The sequence below is a fragment of the Pan paniscus genome, chromosome 7, assembly GCF_029289425.2.
Source record: "Pan paniscus chromosome 7, NHGRI_mPanPan1-v2.0_pri, whole genome shotgun sequence".
Taxonomy (NCBI): Eukaryota; Metazoa; Chordata; class Mammalia; order Primates; family Hominidae; genus Pan; species Pan paniscus.
In genome coordinates, this window is record NC_073256.2 from 55,333,217 (window position 1) to 55,351,424 (window position 18,208).

The 18,208-nt window shown below is 38.5% G+C and overlaps 1 protein-coding gene across 3 annotated transcripts in view; it reads left to right on the plus strand.

Annotated features, from left to right (window-relative positions):
* Nucleotides 1–1,339: 1,339 nt before the first annotated feature.
* Nucleotides 1,340–18,208, plus strand: part of KCNU1 (potassium calcium-activated channel subfamily U member 1) — a 156,120-nt gene continuing 139,251 nt past the window's right edge. For 2 of the 3 annotated variants that reach the window (XM_055116456.2, XM_055116455.2), the window contains exons 1-2: nucleotides 6,481–6,751; nucleotides 8,524–8,643. In XM_055116456.2, coding sequence (XP_054972431.1) covers nucleotides 6,557–6,751; nucleotides 8,524–8,643 — 315 coding nt within the window. In that variant the 5' untranslated portion in view covers nucleotides 6,481–6,556. Of the gene's footprint in view, nucleotides 1,620–6,480; nucleotides 6,752–8,523; nucleotides 8,644–18,208 lie in introns of those variants that run through there. The other variant, XM_063606715.1, reaches the window with a different exon arrangement.

Consider the following 18,208-nt stretch of genomic DNA (forward strand, 5'->3'; position numbering starts at 1 on the left):
AGAATCACTTGAACCTGGGAGGTTAGTGAACTGAGATCGCACCACTACACTCCAGCCTGCCTGACAGAGTGAGACTCTGTAGAAAAAAGGAAGGTTCCCTCAAAAAGAAGCTTCTCGGAAAGTAATTAATATGTTATGTACCCTACTGGTGAAATGTAAAAAGAGGAGTTAAACCAAAAATGAATCCTTAAGGAGGTCTAAGTAAAGACTTGGTGACTTAAATAACTCCATGTACACACCTTGAGAAAGTGAAGCTGTAATCTTTAAGTCAATTTCCTTAGTGAGAGATATAAGAACTCAGCAAGGAGAGATTTCCGTGGAAGCAGCTGGCTGTAATGGGCTTTCACCATGACTCTAGTGCTCTGTGGCATTACAGCCGTTTCCATCCCCAACTTCAGACCTGCTTCTGCCATTGACTGGCTGCATGAATTGAGGACTGAGGCTTAGCATTTCTCAACAGTGCAATTTCCCAATGGTATGAATGTGCTCTGAGGATATAAAAAAAAGCTCTGCTTTTAGATGGATTTAGCTCTGCAATGGATGGATTTAGGCACTTAAAAAGGCAACATTACAATATAATTTATTACTTCCAGAAGCATTGCAAATACACACACACACACACACACACACACACACTCATTCCTGAGTGCTGCTATCTACACTTAAAAATGTAATTCTTACTTTCCTTTCTCAGATATGGCATGTTGCTTGAAGAGAATAAATTTTTAAAATTAAACATTTATTCAATCCCATTATAAAGTATAATTTTGCAGAATATTTGAGTGCCCAGAGGTAAATTACAGAAATGTGTACAAAGTGAAGCAATTTTTCTAATCAAATCACTGACATGTTAAAAAATTCATCTGAACTTAAAAAAAAAGGGAAAAAAAGAAAAGATTCCGTAGCACAGTCTTCACTTCTTAGATTTACTATTAAAGGCATAGCAGTGAAAAGCCCCCAGAACTACCCAGAGGTATCACTCAGAGACCCAGGATCACCTTTGAGGCTTCCTGGCCCTCATGTCCCAAATGCTGATTTTTCCCCAGACATCACTCACACCTGCCCACTTGTGTCTCTTCCCACCAGCCCCATCCCATCAGGACTAGCGTCCTGTCACTGTCGAGACCAGCAGTCTCTGCATGAAAACCAGTGTGATGCTTTTACAATCGAAATGCAATGACTTACCTCCCTTCTTTAGAACCTATCAAATATTTCCTCTTGACCTTAGGATAAAGTTGTTCTTGGTTTAGCCTAAGCTGGAACACAAAGCCTTGCATAATCTGGTTCCCTTTGAGACAGCCAGGTTGGAAAGGGTCCCCGGAAAACCTCCAACGAGCCTGCGCACTAGGAGAAATGCGCACTGGGGTGGAGACACAGAAGTTCGTGCCCTTTGGAGCAGGGAGGAGCCTGGTCCCTCCTCTTCCTGTGTGGAACCCGGGATTCAAGCGCAGGCGGGAAGCGCTCTAGCAGGGGCTCGCCTTGCGAGAGTCCCTGATTCGAGCCTCTTTTCTTCCTCTTCAATCAATACTACTCTCTCCTACTCACCATTCAAACCGTCTACGAGCCTAAATTTTCATGGCCATGGGACGGACAAGGACCCCGTCTTTAGCCGAACTAAGGTAAAGTCCTGCAACACCTTTATACACGCCCAGCCTTCTTTTGGGTCACTGTGTTCTATCTGGCCGATGATTAATGCACTTCAGCACTTTGGGAGGCCGAGGCGGGCGGATCACGAGGTCAGGTGATCGAGAACATCCTGGCTAACACGGTGAAACCCCATCTCTACTAAAAATACAGGAGTGGTGGCGGGCGCCTGTAGTCCCAACTACTCGGGAGGCTGAGGCAGGAGAATGGCGTGAACCGGGGAGGCGGAGTTTGCAGTGAGCCGAGATCGCGCAACTGCACTCCACCCTGGGCAACAGAGCGAGACTCTGTCTCAAAAAAAAAAAGAAAGAAAGAAAGTGCATTCTCCTTTCCACATATCTTCTCAGCCTGATCATGTTCTACCCCAGCCTCCTTAACCCCTTCTGTTGTCCTGGCCTGGGAAGCTTCTCATTCTACAGACCTCAGCTTCAAACATGACGTATTTGAGGTAGCTTTCCTGACCCCCTCGATCCTCACCAGATTAGTTTATTTTCTAAACACTTTTTGCAGTTTGTCATTGTAAATGTCTTCCTCAGTCGACTCTCTTCTATGACGGAATGAACTAGATTTGTTTTGGTGTCCCTGGTGCTCCCAGTCCTTGGTATAAGGTAATTGTTAAACACACACATACACACACACACACACACACGACGAAGATTCTAGCTTGCAGCTGGTAGTCAAAAAAATAGTTATTGTTTTTTATTCTTATCAGACCATCAAGTACAAGGAGAGTACTATCTTAATTACTGTGAAGGGTATCATTGCTTCAAAGTTCTCTACCTTCCAAGTTCTGAACACTGAACTGCTACCAAGCTACGAAGGGCTTTGCCTAGTCACATGTCCACCCATCATCAAATAACTCACTAACCGAGAATAATTACCTTTTTTTTTTTTTAAGACGGAGTCTCACTCTGTCACCCAGGCTGGAGTGCAGCGGCATGATCTCGGCTCACTGCAACCTCCACCTCCCGGGTTCAAGCGCTTCTCCTGCGTCAGCCTCCCGAGTAGCTGGGATTACAGGCACCCACCACCCCGCCTGGCTAATTTTTTTGTATTTTTATTAGGGAGGGGGGTTTCATCATGTTGGCCAGGCTGGTCTCAAACTCCTGACCTCAGGTGATCTGCCTGCCTCGGCCTCCCAAAGTGCTGGGATTACAGACGTGAGCCACCGCATCTGGCCATAATTACCAAATTTAAATTTGCAAAGATGGTGACACTTTGACACTTGATCCAAATCAGGTGCCCTTTTCACTACACACACACACACACACACACACACACACACACTTACACACATGCACACACACTATGAACCATGCATTACACACTATGGATGATGCTTTCGTTACAAGAACAGTTTGCCCTCAAAGATGGAGAATATGGAGCAGAGAAATCTGGATAACTTAGGTTAAGGTTCATGCAGATTCAGTATTTCATTCACCTAACAAATATTTTTGAGGATCAACAATGTATTCATTCAATCGCCAAATATTTACGAAGTCTACACATTCCCAGGTATGTGCCAGGTACAATACTAGACACAGAGTAATCGGTGATGAGTAAAGCGGAAATGATATCCCGTGCTTGTGGAGCTTATAGTCTTGTGAAAGGAGATAGAAAATAAACCAGGCAACAAGTAAATCACATAACAACAAATCTTGAGTACCATGAAGTGCTATAAAAGAAAGGGTCAGAAAGCCATAAGAGAGACCAAGGGAGAACTGAAGGACAACAAAATAGCAGCCACTACTGAAGTGAGTGCTCTGGGCAGAGGGAACAGAGGCATTGTGCTATAAGGGCCTGGACCAGGAAAAGGTTTGCATGTCCTCATAGCTAAGAGGAGGCAGTATGATTGGAGCGCAGCATAGATGATGTGTCGTGGGATGCGAGGTGACCAGTCTCTGTGGTTTGCCAGGACTAGGCGGTTTCTCCAGTCACTGGACTTTCAGTTTTGAACCTGGGACAGTTCTGAACAGGGACTGTTCGTCACTGTAGGTTCAAGATGGGTTTGAAGAGACTGATTTTGAAACCACCTGCACATTTTTCTACTCATTTGCAGACAGTAATATTATTATCGTGATAACAGCATATTAGAGGGACAAACTACCTGCCTGTTCGAATTGAATGGAATCCTTTTTGTGTTCATAGAGCAATATCTGCAAAAAGGGAAGAGGTGCCCAGGATGCATCATAATACAGCAGAATCGAAATACTTTGAAAATAGCGTTAGCCCAAGCAGCGCCATCCTGTAAACCCCTGCCATTTTGCACACCCTGGTTAGGGTGGAAAATTCCCCTGGAGGGGCTCGGGCCATGAGAAACATCCTGGCAGGTCCCAGGCCTAACCGTCTGACTGCAGGAAATTCTTCCTTTATCACATCCTGCCCTGCAGCGACCCATACTGCCCCACCTCTCCTGTCGGGACCTACAACTGCTCCAGTCTGTAAGCGGGGCTTGGGCTCCAGCGCTGTCTGGTGTTCCCCTTCTGCAAGTCTTTGTCCAATAAACCTGTGTTGCTGTTGAGCGACCTCCCCTTGTCTCTGTTTCTTTTCTCCATCCTAACAAACAGTAAATAGTAAAAGGGAAGAAAATAAGAAAATTAAAGTGATAATGATAGATAAAAGGGAGAATACTAGGTAAAGGCTGTGGATGAATTTTGGCTTGGAAAGTCTGATCTTGTCCACATAGCTGTAAGTGTGTGTGTGTGTGTGTGTGCGCGTGTGCACACACACACATATGTGAAAGAGATAAACAAGTGATTTCTCCCTCCCTCCTTCCGTTCCTTCCTTCCTCCCTCCCTTCCCTCATTCCTTCCTCCCTCCCTCCCTCCGTTCATTCCTTCCTTCCTCCCTCACTCCCTCCCTACCTCCCTCCCTACCTCCCTCCCTGCCTCCCTCCTTCCTTGTTTCTCTCCCTCCTTTCCTTTACTTGTTCCTCCTCCTGTCTTTATGATTAATGCCATTCAAAAAAGGAACTGAAATGGCTAATGGCATCTTATATTGAGTTTTATGCTTTTCAAAATATGTTCACACTACCTTCTTGAATCCCCACAATAATTCTATCAAGTAGGTATTATCTTCCACATAAAATCAAAAGACTACGAACATTAAAATGACTTGTTAGACATCACACAGTAACTTAAGAGAAGGACTGGGCTGCAACGCAGGGCTCCTAACTCCTAGACCAGTGTTCTTTTAAACATCGCCCTTTGTTATTAGCTAGCTCAATGACAGGATTTTGTAGAAATGATAGGTAAGCGTAAAAGCAGGAAATGTAACTGTGGCAGCAGTCCTAGGAAATGCTACAGTTATCTTCTGAAACAGCCTGCCAAACAGTGTGGAGTCATGGCGGGCTCCCAAGGACAGCGTGATGATTCCTCTTGGGCCTCTTCACCCGGTGTCAGGTTATCTTGGTAATAACTGGGGTGAACTAGGCCCTCCACTGGGCTCTGATATTTTGCCTGCCACTTGTGCACACTGAAAGGCATGACATTTCTTACACCTTTGAAAACATCAGGGAAAATCAAAGAAATTTCTCTCATTCTGAACTTTACCTCTGCTGGGCCAAAAGGTTTGCTGCCAGGGCAGTAATAAAAGCAAGAAAGGGGAGAGTTCCATAAAGAAGAGATAAGTGGAATGGATTTATGGGCTGAAATAACAATCAACCAATGACCACACTAGTTAAATTGTCTTCTTCAATACCTGCACTCTATACTATGCCTTTCTTGTGTAAAGAATAAACAAAACCTTTTTTTTTCTGTTTCAAGGTAATCTTGATTTTCATTGTGTGTAATTAAGGAGTACAACGTGATATTCTTTGGATTGATGCACAACAGATACACATATTTTCAAGTCACATGTGATAATTTAATACATTCACATAATTTGTACACATCAAGTCAGTGTACTTGGGATATCAATCAACTTACATATTTGTATTTTCTTTGTGCTAGAAACATTCAAATTTTTCTCTTCTAGCTATTTTTAAATGTACAATAGATTATCATAAGCTATAGTCACTTCACTGATCTATAGAACATTAGATGTTATTTCTTCTATCAAACCAAATATTTATACCCATTAATCAACTTCTCTTTACCCAACTTCTTTCCTCAGCCACCCTTCCCAGCCTCTTGTAACCGTGAATCTACTCTCTATCTTTATGAGATCCACTGTTTTAGCTTCCGCATACAAGTACAAACGCAAAATGCTCTTTTGATAAACTTATGCATAGTGAAGCAGTGACTACAGTCAAGCAAATTCATATATCTCATCTCACAGAGTTAATCATCTTTTGTGTGCGTGTAACAAGAGCCCTTAAAATCTACTCTTTTAGCAAAAATCCTGAATACAAATAATTTTATTAATTATGTTCTTTGTTCTGCACACTAGATCTTCTAGACTTATTCATTCTGCATATCTGCTCCTTTGTATAAAGGATAAACAAAAACTTTAAAGTACTTCTCTCTTCTGTCCTTCCAAGCCTACTAAGCATGTGGCATCCTCCCAGATAGAGAACCAACTCATTCACACACATAGTTGGCTGTTGTTTCACTCCGAAAGAGTTGATTTGAAATTATTTGACTGCATTAACTGAACTGATAACCAGCTGATCGTTGCTACAGATAATGGGATTTCTTCAAGGCATAGAGAAAGTCATAACAATCCGATCTAGAATTATGACTTTTTTGACTATTCATATTGTAGGCCCCAGCCATCTCCAGTTGTGTATTCATTCACAACCCATGAGCTGGCACCGGGGGATTGGCAGACCCTTGTTCCTGGAACTTCTCACTGGTTATCACGCCTAACGTTGGAACACTGTGGTACAGTGAACTCTGATTCCTGGAATTGTTACCAGGCGACCACGGCGTCATCAAATGACCTGGCAATTCCGTCTACTGATGTCTCGAACATGTTTCAGACTAAGCTACGAAATGAAACTTGGGAAGACTTGCCGAAAATGTCCTGCACAACTGAGATCCAAGCAGCATTCATTCTCTCTTCCTTTGTGACCTTCTTCAGTGGACTCATCATCCTGTTGATCTTCAGGCTGATCTGGAGATCTGTTAAAAAATGGCAAATCATCAAGGGAACAGGAATTATCTTGGTCAGTTTCCTTGTTAGGGATCCCTCTGTGTGAAGTCAGAGATGAGTTTGGGGTAGTTTTGTGTTTAGTAAAAGATCTAAGCTTCATTCAGTTTTTCAAGCTAACAGAGCTTCTATAGCCTGGTGCCTCTGACATATGGGTAAATAGCTATGATGGATCTGCCTCCTTGTTTCTACCTTGTTTTGTTGTTGTTAATGCACAACTGAATTTGTAGGATTTTTAAATCTTCTTAGTCTTCTGCTCCAGGCAAGGTTCTTCTTCTCCATTATGTTCATTTTGTGTGATTACAAAAATGTGACAGTACATTTGTCAATTTCCTATATTTTTCATTTCTTACTTTGGGTGTAATTTATGTCTACACTTTGATCCAGGTATACCCTTTAATTACAAATATTTAGCAAATGTTACAAAATGTTAAGAAGTGAGCCTGAGCAACCAGAATGCTGTACCATTCTGCTTTTGAATCTTGAGGAAAGAGTTTGATCAAGTTGAGTTACTTTTCAATGATTTGTTTTATTACATCAAATTAAGAGTGACCTGTTTTTCTCTAAGCCTTTGGAGAAGTTGGACAAATGCAAAAAAAAAAAAAAAAAAATCAGAAATCTAGGTGTACTGTGAAGAGTTATTTTAAAAATTATTTGGAGAGTTACAATTTCTCTCCTTAAATGTGCATTTAAAACATGTATTACATCTATAAATATGAGTTTATTATATCTTAGGACCAATTTGTTTTTCCACAGAAGGTAGCTCCAATTTTATGATGGAATTCAAATGAGTATTCTATATTAATGTCATACCTAGGATTTTTTAAAATTAATTCTCAGACAACATTTAGAAACAGACATGAGTCATGTTTATTAGAGGGCAAATCATTGCTCAGGATGTGAACTTTTATCAAAGAGTTTTTTAATGAGACTTCCCTTAAAACATTCAGAAAATATGAGTAGAAAAATTAAGTGATTTTGAAATCCTGGCTTCATATAAAATGAGCTTTTTTGAAAGTCAGAGGGACTCATCTAGCTTGGTGTGGGTAGTCCTAGTTGGTTCGTGTATTTCTTTGTGGTGGTTCTAGACTATTATCAACAAACAATGAATGCCAGCTCAGGCCCCAGCCTTTCCTCATTGCCTGATATTAGGAAAGTCATTTAATTTCTCTATACCTTGGTATCCACATCAATATAAAATGTATTTAGTCATGCCTAACTTTATCATATGAGATTACCGTAACATTTAAATATAATAAGTAAAGACATTCTATAAATGTGAGGAAGGATTATAATTTCAGAATATAACACCAGGCAAAAAACTAAGAGCAACACAAAATTGCTGAAAACTTCCCCCTTCTCTCACAAAATGCGGACACTTAAGCAATCAGCTAAAAAATCAATTTGTAATCTTTTTTTCTTTGTCCACGTATCTTGATGAAAACTGCTACACTTATACCCAGAGCAGAAGGAGGCATGATGCTCCCAATTCTGATCATTGCAATGATGGCAGTTTGAAGGGTCTGGGACTGGGTATACATGAGAAAGACATGGAGGAAGACTGCAGAATTCAGTAGAAAAAAAGCTGTGCAGAAAACCAGGAAAATACAAACCCAGTAAAATCCGTTTTATGAAATATTGAATAAGCAACTTCAGGGTTCCCTGGTTTGGACAAGGTGGAGTGATTTTCGACTGATACCATCACAAGAGGCTCTATCAACGTAAGTAGAACAGATTTCTTTCTCTCAGATCCAGTTCACATTGTCAATTTCTTTCTCTTGATTGTAGGAACTGTTCACATCAGGTACCATCGCTAGGAGCCATGTAAGAAGCCTCCACTTCCAGGGACAATTTCGTGATCGTATAGAAATGTTGCTTTCGGCCCAGACCTTTGTGGGGCAAGTGTTGGTAAGTACATTTTCAGTGTTAGCTTGCTAACAAACTTTAGCCATAGGTGTGATTATAGTCAGCACAAATCAATTGATTCCCTAGGTAAACAACTGACGTTCTTTTGGTCGTCTTATCTATAATATCACCACCTCCCCATCCCCATCTCCTTGTGTCTACCACTCTTTACCCGTTATCTTGCTTTGTTTATCTCTGGAATGAATACAATTACTAATAATTATATTATTATAATAATTTTATAATATTAATATAAATCATATGATATGTTGTTAATAATGTTATATTATTAATAATGTATAATACATTATCTGTAATAATATGTAATTATATTATATAGAATATTATATAATTATTAGTAATTATATTCTTACTAATTATAGTTAATTACTAATTATATAATTATATATTTATAAATAGTAATATTATATATTGACTAATTAATTATATATTTATAATTATATAATTACTAATTATGTATTATACTCATATTTTATATTTATTTTCAGTCTTTCCACTAGGAAGAAAGCTTTGTTAGGGCAATATTTATGAGCGTTTGGTTCTCCTTATATATGCAGATGGGTGTGCAGATAGATATTTTCAAAAAATGTTTAGTAAACTAATCAGACCTGAAATGTATAGCTAGTTTCCTCTCCTTTGATTTCAATAGACCTCTTTATTTCATTATGCAAACTAGCCTTTAGTGTCCCTCTATGATATTTATCACTCTACTTCCTATTTTAATCTCGGTAATTTGAATGTATTAAATCTCACTTTGGGCATCATCTCCTCGGGGCATCCTAACCTTACCTCTTTATTAGGCTAAGAGTTCCTCCTCTAGCTTCTTTAATAATCGTTGAGCATTGCTATTAAAATTATCTGTGCACATGCTTGTCTCTCCCAGAGTACAGTGAGCTCCTGTCTAGACTATGTCATGGAAATGTTTATTTCCCATTGTCAGGAAATAGCAGATGCCCTATAAATGAAGATTGCCCTGATCATCCTTTCAGTAGTGTAGTTTGATCTAAAATATGAAAAGATGAAATTTGTAATTAGGGGTATGCTGCCATCAGATGGTCTTATGGTGGAAGTAGTTTCATGTGAGCTAAAGATTATCCTCTGTTTTTTATAACTAGCAAAAACATGGCTCTTTTCCAGTTACTGTTTAATTCTGATCTAATAAATTACTAAAGCTTGGTTGGAAGTATTAAGTAAAACTGCTTTCATAAAAGCTGCAGGGAATGTTGAATCATCTGGAAATGTGCCTCTCCTTTTTCTGTCTTCTGAAGTTTTTGATCTCTTTTCCTGAAATCTCTGTGGGTATGACCCATTGAAGAAGGATTTTGTAATTCTCTCTGATGATATCAGGGATTTGTTGGTTAGGATCTCTTCAAATGTTCAAGTCATGTTTGTGTGAGAAACTTTGGGAATAATATATTAAAGGTCACTAGGGTGAGGGAGAAGGGAACTTACAACATCCATCATATGAGCGTTGCATATGGGAAGTGGGTGGGAAAGGAATGATGAAAAATTACATACCAATAAAAATGACTTATTTAATGAAGGGAAACTGTATTATTTTAACCTATAACAGCTGGTGATTAGCTAGTTGGAACAGCAGGAGGCAAGGAGTAAAGCTTAGATTAGAATAAATGCTCTAGGCCAGGTGCAGTGGCTCATGCCTGTAATCTAGCACTTTGAGAGGCAGAGGCAGGAGAATTGCTTGAGCCTAGGAGATCAAGACCAGCTTGAGCAGCATAGCAAGACCTCACCTCTACAAATAATTTAAAAGTTAACTCAGCGTGTTGGCCTGCACCTGTGGTCCCACCTACTCAGGAGGCTGCGATAGGAGGATCACTTGAGCCCAGGTGGTCAAGGCTGCAGTGCTGCAGTGAGTTGTGATCATGCCACTGCACTCCAGCCTAGGCGACAGAGAGAGACCCCATCTAAAAAAAAAAAAAAAACACACTCTAGCATGGAAAGGCGTAACTGAGCCTCTTAGAGATCCCAAGTACAGTTTTAAGTTCTCTTAAAATGTCTTATAGTTCCTTCCTTCTATCCTTCTTTCCTTCCTTTGTAATTCTTTTACTTCTTTCAACAAATATTTATTGTTTGCCAAGTACATGCTAGGCCAACACTCTAGGTATAGTGGAAAGTTCAAGCAAGAGACTTGCATTTAAGAAACTTAAATTCTAGTGGGGGTAGATACGAAAATGACATACATACATAAATAAGATAAATTCAGATGAGGAATGCCATGAGGGAAATATGAGTGAAGTGTTTGTGAGGTATGGTTGTTACAGAGTAAGATCACAGTGGTGAGAGAAAAAAATCTCTAAAAAGGTAAGATTTGAGCTAAAGCATGATAACAAAGAATAAAGCAATTGAAGAATTAAGGAAATAGAGTTCCAGATTGAGAGAATAGAATTGCGGAGGCAAAGAGCTCCACAAGAGTTTACTGCAAGTACCAGAAGGAGGCTCCTATGCTAGGGACATGGAGGGCAGGGGACAGCGAGGTCTGAGAAGAGACTGGAAAATGGCACAGTGTCTTAAGATTCATAGGGAAGAGCTACAAGACTCAAAGGGAATCACTCTATTCTAAGGTAAAGGGATGTCTGAGATCTTAAAGTATGAGTTGACATGGTCTGATTATATTTTAAGGTTCAAGAGGCACTAAAGGCTGAAAATAAAGGAACTGTCAAAAGTAAGCCAGGAAAATGATGGTAGAAATTAGGAATACAATTTTAATATCACATAAGCTTAAATTCAACAAAATTCAACCATAACCTTTGAAATGATAAATGTAACAAACCACAAAGAAGATATAACATCATTAACATCACTGCACCAAAAATATAACCTCAAGATATGTAAAACATTAAAAAGTTATTTTGATAAATGAAAAATAATTAAAATTAGTGAATTAAGTATCAAATGCAAAAAGTTAGAGAATAAAAACATTAAATCTAAGCAGAATAAATTTAAAAGATAGTTAGAAATTAATGAATTATAAAACAGCCGATTACTTCAAACAATGAAATAGAGAAATAAATAGCTAGTCTATAAACAAGGGAAAAAAAGGAAAAAGTACAACTATATGAAATAAGACATTTAAATGAGAAAATAAGTATAGATAAAAAGGAAATTGAAAATATATATGTAATTAATTTTGAAAACTGGATGATTTCTTATGATAATATGAATTACCAAAACTATCCATAAAAGGAGAAATTTAAACAGACCAAATATCTAGATAAAACAAAGTTGTCAAAGACCCATAATCATCTTCACCACCCTCCCTTTTTGCCCCTTCGATGAGAGACTTGGATGATTTCAAGGACCAGTCTACAAAACCCTCAAGGAATAGATATCTCTAATGCTAATTAAACAGCTCCAGGTCATGGAAAAGAAAGCATTACATTTTCTTTTCCAATGAAGACACAGTACTTATATGAAAATCCCCCCAAATAGCAACTTTTTATATACTCTACAAACTAATGCCCTTAATACTTTGAGGGAGAATACATGGGCAACCACTCAATAGAAGACAAAGAAAAGGAATAAGGAGGAAGAGGAAAAGAGGAAGTAGGAACGTGAGAAGGGAACTCCAACAGTCAAATAAAGAGATTCCCTTCAAAAAAGCATGTCCTCTAGAGGTCTTCCTATATTATTAATATTAATAGAATATGACAAGGTATTGATCAACTCTGTAGCATCTATGGGTTTGATGTTTAGTGCATCTATGGGTTAGGTGTGTTACATCAACTACCTGCGGAAAAAAATTTTCTTCTAAATTTAGTTCCAAATATGGTTCTATTCTCAAGCAATTATCTTATTTCTTTTTGAGATTTTGTGTGGTTGTTTATTACATAACTGACTGTGTTTTTCTATTGCTTTGTGGCTAGAAAATGTAAAACCAAAATTATGGCTTATTTTTAGCAAGTGTATCTATTTTTAACATCATCCTAAGCACTACTGTATGTTCACATTCTGTTTTTCTGGCTTCTCTGGCTTCTTTTTTCTTCAGGTAATCTAGCATTTTGTGTTTTTGTATTCTGCCTTAAATCCTTTCTGTAAATGCATAACCTTTTCTGTGAATGTGTAATCCTCTCTGTAGATAAATTAAGCCCCTAGCAACAACAACAGTTGTCAACCTTAGTATACAGAAGAACTAAGTGCACAAATAAAGCATCATAATTCATTTGGAAATGGGAAAGAATATTTCAAAAACGGTGCCTGGAATGACTAAATTACTTATTTTGCTGTTTTTTGCTCATTTTCCTAATGTAATGCAACCTCTCGGAAAAAAAAATGAGAAAAACATAAAACATATTGGAAAAGATCAGTCTCTTCATATTTTATATGCATTGTTTATGTGAAAATAAAATAAACCTTTTCCAGCACCTTGAGATGAGCTGTATCTTTGTTTTTTTCCACTTCCTTTCCTTATTCCATATTTTATATTGAATATACCATCAAGCATCAAGAATTTATTTTGGTATGTAGCATGAGAATACAGTTTAGAGATCGTTATCATACGAATAAAGAAAACACTGGCAGGAAACACTACACTATCTTCCTAGAAAATTTTTTGCAGATGATTACTTTGTTTATGTTTTTTCTACACTGATCATTTACGGATATTGCTGTTTATATTTTCATGCACATGATACAATATTTTAAAAGTACAAAGTAAAAACTAAATTCCTTCCTTACCCCATCCCCAGAAGCAAGTACCTACTGCCATGAGTTTCTTCCTTCAAAGCTCTGCAAGTTCTCAGCAACATTGTCAGATTTATTTTATTTAGGTGTTCAGGCCACTTAGGATACTCTTCTCCTCCCATAATTGTATCTATAAATAAAAATTTTGAAATAATGTGTTACTTCTGTGGCACTTCTTTGTGGAGAGTAATAAAGTGTATGGCTCGTGAAGCCAGTGGAGGTAAAATTAGATCTGAATTCAAGTTAGTCCATAGATCCTGTCTTCAAATAGGGATACACCCTGCGAGAAAGGGAAGGATGTCAACAGGTTTCTGAAGGGTCAGCAGGTGGAACAGTTCTCCAACTTTCCTAGGTTCTACTTCCTAACATTGATGAAGCTGCGAACTCCACATGCTCGCTTTCCTTTCCCCCACTACCATTTCACAATCCGTTTTTCAAGAGAGGCACTATCATTACCTGCTTTTTAAATGAGGAAACTGACACATATCTCATAGAAATACAATGTAAAATTTATAAAGTGGGGATGAAAAATGCTATCTATAGATTTCAATAAATGAGCTAAAATATAAGAATGTGTTAACATTGTAATCATTATTATAGTGTTGTCATTATTACACGAGTTAATAAGTGTAAAATATATATGGTTCTGCATATAATAAGTATATATAGGTATTGTTATTAATATTTGTATAAACAAAATATCTCAGGACTTATATCTATAAACATAAACCATGACTAATATTGATGTTGAACCCTGTCTCATTCTAACAATAAGTGATATCTATAAATACCTACATTAATTTGAAAAACCCAAATGTGGCACATATACATCATGGAATACTATGCAGCCATAAAAAATGATGAGTTCATGTACTTTATAGGGACATGGATGAAGCTGGAAACCATAATTCTCAGCAAACTATCACAAGGACAAAAAACCAAACATCGCATGTTCTCACTCATAGGTGGGAACTGAAAAATAAGAACACCTGGACACAGGAAGGGGGACATCACACACAGGGGCCTGTTGTGGGATAGGGGGAGGGGGGAGGGATGGCATTAGGAGATATACCTAATGTAAATGATGAGTTAATGGGTACCACACACCAACGTGGCACATGTATATATATGTAACAAACCTGCACATTGTGCCCATGTACCCTAGAACTTGAAGTATAATAATAAAAAATAAAATAAAATAAAAATAAATAAATAAAAAGAAAAATCCATCTCATGGATGAATTTTTTATAAAATTTTACTTTTCATGTTTTGTAATGATCAGCTTATAATGTTGTTTAATGAAAATTATAATGACAATTCAATCCAGAAAAAAATATATAAAATAATATTTTGAGGCAGATGTCAAGAAATTTAGATTCCTTTTTGGTTTCTTGCACCTATCTTGAGATTTCAAATGTGCTCTCCCATTTTTCCGCTTGTTTATTATTGGAAACAATATTTGTTAGGGGCATTAAGCAGTAATTACTAATCAACATGACATTTTATGTTGTAACTAGGATGATCATAAACACAGATTTCTGCTAGTTGTCCTAGTGTAATTGTTAATAGAGCCTCTTTTATTCTTAAACGTCTATATATGGTCAGGCATAGTGGCTCACGCCTGTAATCCCAGCACTTTGGGAGGCCGAGGCAGGTGGATCATGAGGTCAGGAGTTTGAGACCAGCCTGACCAACATGGTGAAACCCCGTCTCTACTAAATATGCAAAAATTGGCCAGGCATGGTGGTACTCGCCTGTAATCCCAGCTACTCAGGAGGCTGAGGCAGGAGAATCACTTGAACCTGGGCGGCAGAGGTTGCAATGAGCTGAGATTATGCCACTGCACTCCAGCCTGGGTGACAGAGCGAGACTCTGTCTCTCAAAAAAAAAAAAAAAAAAAAAAAAAAAAGGTCTATATGTTAGGACAATAAATAATATAGTCACCTTTGTTTTAAATGAAAGCGAGTCACAGGTCATTTTCCAAAGAAGAGGAGCCAACAGGGAGAAGACAACTTTGTCTCCTTGATGGCCCCACAGATTAAATTCCAGCTTTGATTAGAAAGAACCTTTTTTTTTTTGGTATGCCTCTTTTTCTCTAATTTGCACCTTTCTTCCCCTTTCCTCATGGGTCATGTTCCTACCTTTTGATCTCATTTAGCTTTTTTGGAGATGTATATGTTTCATTAGTCTCATGAAAAAGTAGCTTTATTCATTAATTCTACATACATAAATATATATATACCTCAGTGTGTGAGTACAATTTATACACATACACATATGTATAATTAATATCTTCCTTAGCCTTCTTAATTTTAGTATTTTTTTCCAATTTATCTTAATTTTCCTTTTCTCCCACTCTAGTCAGTTATATGAACATATCACATGCTACACAACCAGTTCAGGATGAGCATTTTCTCATAAACTTTTTCTGGTACCCAAACTGCTTCCTCTTACCATCCAAAAGTCCATCCTGGCCAGGCATGGTGGTTCATTCCTATAATCCCATGACTTTGGGAGCCTGAGGCAGTAGAATCACTTGAGTCCAGGAGTTTGAGACCAGCCTGGCAACATAGTGAGACCTCATTTGTACAAAAAATAAAAATATAATTACCCAGGCTTGGTGACACACACCTGTGGTCCCAGCTATTTAATTGAGAGGCTGAGGTGGGAGGATTGCCTGAGCCCAGGAGGCTGAGGCTGCAGGGAGCTGAGATTGCACCACCCACTCCAGCCTGGGCAACAGAGCAAAACTGTCTCAACAAAAACAAAAACAAAACAAAACAAAAAAAACACGTAAGAAATGAAAGTCCACCCCAAGCTGAAGAAAGAGAAGCCTAGTTGGGCTCTAAATTTCTTGGGAGGAATCCCTAAATCCACGTTTCCTCTTTGCAAGGAGATGGGGCAGGGAGAGCTAATTCTACCCCACAGGGCAAAAAAGGATTAATGGGTAATAAACACATTGCTCAATGGTTCTTGTGAAGCTTGCCCTTTAAAAAGAACATCCTCAGGACAGGTGTTTTCAGTGGCAGTGGCTCACACTGTTAGCTTTGGCAGACGGGCCTGGGCTCCTTCCCCCTGGAGCCTCTATCTGCCTCTGTCACCAGCAGTGACTAGTCTTGGATGTCTCATGCACTTGGCACTTTCTCTTAATCACTGACCCTGACTGCAGATACCCAGCAGCTCTAGCAGTAATCCCCCTCACATCTGGCATCCACATCCATGCCTTGTCCAGGCTGTCAGTAATCATCCCCTTCAAGGCCAGGAAGTGGCTGGTCAACGAGGGGCACAGGGACTTGGTAGAAATGGCCGCCTGGATGGTGTGTACCTGATCCATCCCAGGCTGGCACCCCAGGAAAGTTCCTCAGTGGTTGGTGGAAGGTGATGTGGGGGTTGGGCTGGACACTTGCCCCTTCCTTTGCAGAAGCAGTGTGGTACTTTCCAAACTTCTCCTGTCCATATTTCCCTGAGTCTGTGTCCTGAAGGATCTGGCTGTACTTGACTTCCTTCTTCCAACATCATGTTGATGAATTCACTGGACCACTGGATCTTCCAACACAGAACTTGTGCTCTTGGCTGGGGCAGCTTTGATGAGTGTCTTTCTGAGATCCAGCTCATCCTTTGCCCTCTGGATCAGCTTGGCCTTGGGCTTGGGGTAATATTTGTTGTCAGTCTGGGTATCCCTGTATTCAGGACCAGAGTTTCATCATCTCCCTCAACTTAGCCCAGAGGCACAGGACAGCACCACAAGCCCAGGCTAGGTCCCACCATCTTGCACAGCCTTCACCATGGAAACAGCTATCTGGGCTGGCCAAATTTTCCAGCTTCTTGAGTTGAAATTAATTGTATCCGAATTTTTCCTCTGAGTACTTCTTTGGCTATATCTCAGAGACTCTGCAAGTAACGCTCTTATTTTTATTGGTGCATAATTCATCTTTTAAGTTGTTTAAATTTTAATTTTGGTTTCTTGTTTGATACATTATCTATTTAGAGAAATGTTGTATGCTTTCACTTTCCTCGAATGGAGGGGTTTTCGATTGGGGATAGAGTGGCTATCTTTTCTACTTTGGTAGAAATTTATGGTCCAAGAATGTCAAAGCTTTTATGATTTCTACTTCACGGAATTTATGGAGAAATTCTTTGTTGCCTAGTATATGATCAATTTTTACTACCATGTAATGGTATTGTGAAAGACTGTCTATTTGATGTATAAGCAATACTAATTATGTTATATGTGTTTTCCATATCCTTAATTATTTGCTGAATGATTGAAAGGGACATGTCAGACAGCTTCATTTATAATTTTTTAGTTTTATTGACTGTCATGTATTTCCAGCAGACTTTGAAAGATATATTCTTATACGATATCCACTGATATACAAAGTCACCTATTGTATCTTCTTGGTTGACAGTGCCTTTCATCAATATGAAATATCCATTTTTGCCAAATTTTGTATTGTTTTTGGCTTTGTTTTGCTTTTGCTGGAATATTTTAGAATGCAATATTAGCATGTAACATTGATCCTCCTGTTTTCATTGTATTCCTACTGGACTAGGATATCTTTGCCCAGCTCTCTTTCAATCTTTCTTTCTTATTTCTTCTTAAGTATGTCTCTTGGAAGTGTCATATAGCTGGATTTTTGTTCTTGTGTTGTATTAAAAATACATTTATTTTTTAATTTGCCAGGAGAATGTAATCATTTTCCTTTATGGTGATCTATTTTATTGGTATTTATATTATAATATTTGGAGATTAAATATACTGCATAATAGAATACCTAAATATTAGTGGCTTAAACAAACAAATGGGAGCTCTGTTAGAAAGAAAGAGAGAACAGGTATTGGACA